At 56.0% G+C, this 2,713-nt stretch overlaps 1 protein-coding gene across 1 annotated transcript; it reads left to right on the top strand.

The window, feature by feature from the left end:
- Positions 1-258: 258 nt before the first annotated feature.
- Positions 259-2,364, top strand: CPLX3 (complexin 3). Its single transcript, XM_009871122.1, has 3 exons — positions 259-419; positions 750-837; positions 2,140-2,364. Exons 1-3 carry the CDS (start codon positions 259-261, stop codon positions 2,362-2,364), a joined length of 474 nt encoding a protein of 157 aa, XP_009869424.1.
- Positions 2,365-2,713: the final 349 nt, after the last annotated feature.

The raw sequence follows: 2,713 nt of genomic DNA, 5'->3' as shown, positions 1-2,713 counted from the left end.
CCTCCACAGCATCCCGGCTCCCCGGGAACTCCGTGCTCCCAGCACCCCAGCACCAAGTAGACCTCTGTTCCCCAACACTCCAGCTCACTCCTAACCCAGTTCCCTGGTCTCTCCCATAACTCAGCATCCCCATCTTCCCTCGGTACCCCAGAATCCCTTCTCCCCATTAACCCCAATTCTCCCAGCATCCCAGCTCTGTAGGAGTTCCGCACCCCAGCTCCCCAACGCCCGGGATTCCCGGCCCCTGGAACCGTGACCATGGCATTCATGGTGAAGAGCATGGTGGGGGGACAGCTGAAGAACCTGACTGGTGGCCTGGGTGGCGAGGAGAAGAGCGAGAGCGAGAAGTCTCCAGCCGAAGCGCAGGGTATGACTCGTGAGGAGTACGAGGAATATCAGCTGCAGCTGGTGGAGGAGAAGTAAGTGCGACTGGCGCTGGATACCTGGATGGGATGAACTCACAGGGTCCCGGTGAGGGACAGGGTGCTCCCTCTGTGGGCCCCCATCCGTGCATGGGAGGCTGGGGGGTGGCAGGGCCATGAAGGAGTTTAATGAACCCCCTAATCCCTTAATCCGCTTCCTCGCCCGGGAGATGGGATTGTTTTCTCCTTTCAGGCTGTGCTGGGGGGGAGGAAATTGTGGGGACCTGGGAGATGGGGGGTTACCCGGGTTGGGGAGGAGGGGAGAAGATGCTCAAACTGTGGGGCTGGGGCCAGCAGATGCTGGTAACTGACTGATGTGGTTCACAGGATGGAGAGAGATGCCCAGTTTGCCCAGCGCAAGGCAGAGAGGGCCACAGTCAGGTCCCACTTTCGAGACAAGTACAGGCTCCCCAAGGTACGGCCGTGCCGGGCACGTGGGGGGGACACACAGGGATCTAAGCCCCAGCACAGCCCTGATAGGGCGCCTTGGTGGTTGGGGACACAGACAACACCCCTGCTCTGCAAGGAGGGGTCCTGCCCCTCATCTGGGTGGGATTTGGAGCTACAAAACCCAAGTGTAAATCAGTTCCCCTAAAAAGCGTCCTTCCACCCAAAGCTTAGAGCCTTCCCATCACTCCTGAGCCCCACAATCCCCCAGCACCAAACAGCAGGACACCCGACACACACCCTCTGCCTCACTTGATGCCCCTTTTCCTCTCGTTTGCCCCCTAAATCCACCCAGATGAGCGAAAGCTGCCTTCAGACTGGACTCTCAGCCCTGAAGCTGGGAGCGGAGCTGGAGTTGCAGCTGGATTAGCCAGCTCCTCTTCCCAGATTACTTGGCAAATGATTCCTACCTAAACTCCTATTTTGGAATTTTCACCCCAATGAACGATTCACTAGAAACAGTTTAATCAAGGGATAATTCAGCCATTCTTGGAATTGCCGCAAGCTCTTCTCCCCCCAAACCCACCCTTTATTCAGCAAGAGCCTTTCAGCGGTGAATAGTCTAAATTGGAGCTGAGCTAATATTAGTTCAGAAAGGTCAGCTAAGCCAAGTGATATTGTTCAGATTGTTTGATGTTGTTCAGCTGGCCTGGAAGCGCACCCCACTGCTCCCCCCACCCCTTTTATTGCCAGGAAATCAACAGCTGGAGACTATATTTTTCCCCTGCCAAAAGGCAGAAAAAGAAGAGGTGGAGATTTTTTTTTTTTTCCTCTCCAGGGGAAACAGGGATTTGCTGAGATCTGGCCCCCCGCTCCTTTTGCTGCTTTCTCGTGCTTGAAATGTCCCTTCTAATCTCTCGACAAGTTTCTTCTGTTCATTACTGATCCCGCTTGGCAGCCGGGCTGCCTCTTGCAAAGTCTCCCTGTGGCTCTCCAGCGCAGAGCTGACCCCGATCTCTGGTGGGCGCAGGCATTAAGCATACGTGTAGCTTAATTGGGTGCCTAAACCTCCCCAACCCCTCCCGATGTGAGCTGAAAGCCAATTTATACTGATGCTGGCACGCTCAGGTTTTCATCTCGGCTCTCACTGTGCCCATCGGGGTCAGCATCAAGCACGGCTCCGAGCCTCAGGGACCAAACCCCACGGACCTTAACATGGGAAGACAGCTCAAAGCCCACATTGGGAACCTCATTTTCATGCCTCCAGAAGTTCCCCTCCTTTCCACTTTCAGCATCACCCCCTCCTAATCTTCTTCCCATCCTGCTTCAGAATGAGACAGACGACAACCAGATCCAGCTGGTGGGAGGTGATGTGGAGCTGCCCAAAGAGCTGGCCAAGATGATCGAGCAGGACAACGAAGAGGAGGAAGAGAAGAACTCGGTTATCGGCCAGCTCAGCAACATCCAGAACCTGGACCTTGATTCCTTGAAAGACAAAGCTTCGGCCACGCTAGAGGACCTGAAGCAATCGGCGGAGAAATGCGCCGTGATGTGACCTGGCTGAGCGCCCCCTCCCCATCGGCACGATGGTGGGGGAGAAGGGTTGCAGCGAAGGGTCTGTCGGTGGCTGTTGCCTGCAGCGGGGACCCCACTGATATTGTCACCCTTGCCTTGTGTGAGTCGGGTCCTCCTTACCGAGACGTATGAAGCCTCGAGTCCCCGACCCAGATGTCCCTGATGTGTGGTTTTCGTTTTGTTCTCCAGTCTGAGGTTAGAGCCTCCCCGTACCTCAATGCCTCCTCCTGTGCCTGTGGCAGTGGGTGTCTTTAGTGAGAGCTGGGGAAATGGGGGGGTTGCAGGGAAGGGAAGCCCCGAGCGACCTTGGAGTGTTCTTGAACCCGGTC

Source organism: Apaloderma vittatum, unplaced genomic scaffold, assembly GCF_000703405.1.
Source record: "Apaloderma vittatum isolate BGI_N311 unplaced genomic scaffold, ASM70340v1 scaffold39286, whole genome shotgun sequence".
Lineage (NCBI taxonomy): Eukaryota > Metazoa > Chordata > Aves > Trogoniformes > Trogonidae > Apaloderma > Apaloderma vittatum.
The sequence above is the reverse complement of the archived record's forward strand: the minus strand, read 5'-3'. Positions and strand labels throughout refer to the sequence as shown.

Coding starts and splice junctions, on each gene's coding strand:
- CPLX3 (XM_009871122.1), top strand. CDS start 259: ATGGCATTCATGGTGAAGAGCATGGTGGGGGGACAGCTGAAGAACCTG. Junction 420..749: donor CTGCAGCTGGTGGAGGAGAA/GTAAGTGCGACT, acceptor TGTGGTTCACAG/GATGGAGAGAGATGCCCAGT. Junction 838..2,139: donor ACAAGTACAGGCTCCCCAAG/GTACGGCCGTGC, acceptor ATCCTGCTTCAG/AATGAGACAGACGACAACCA.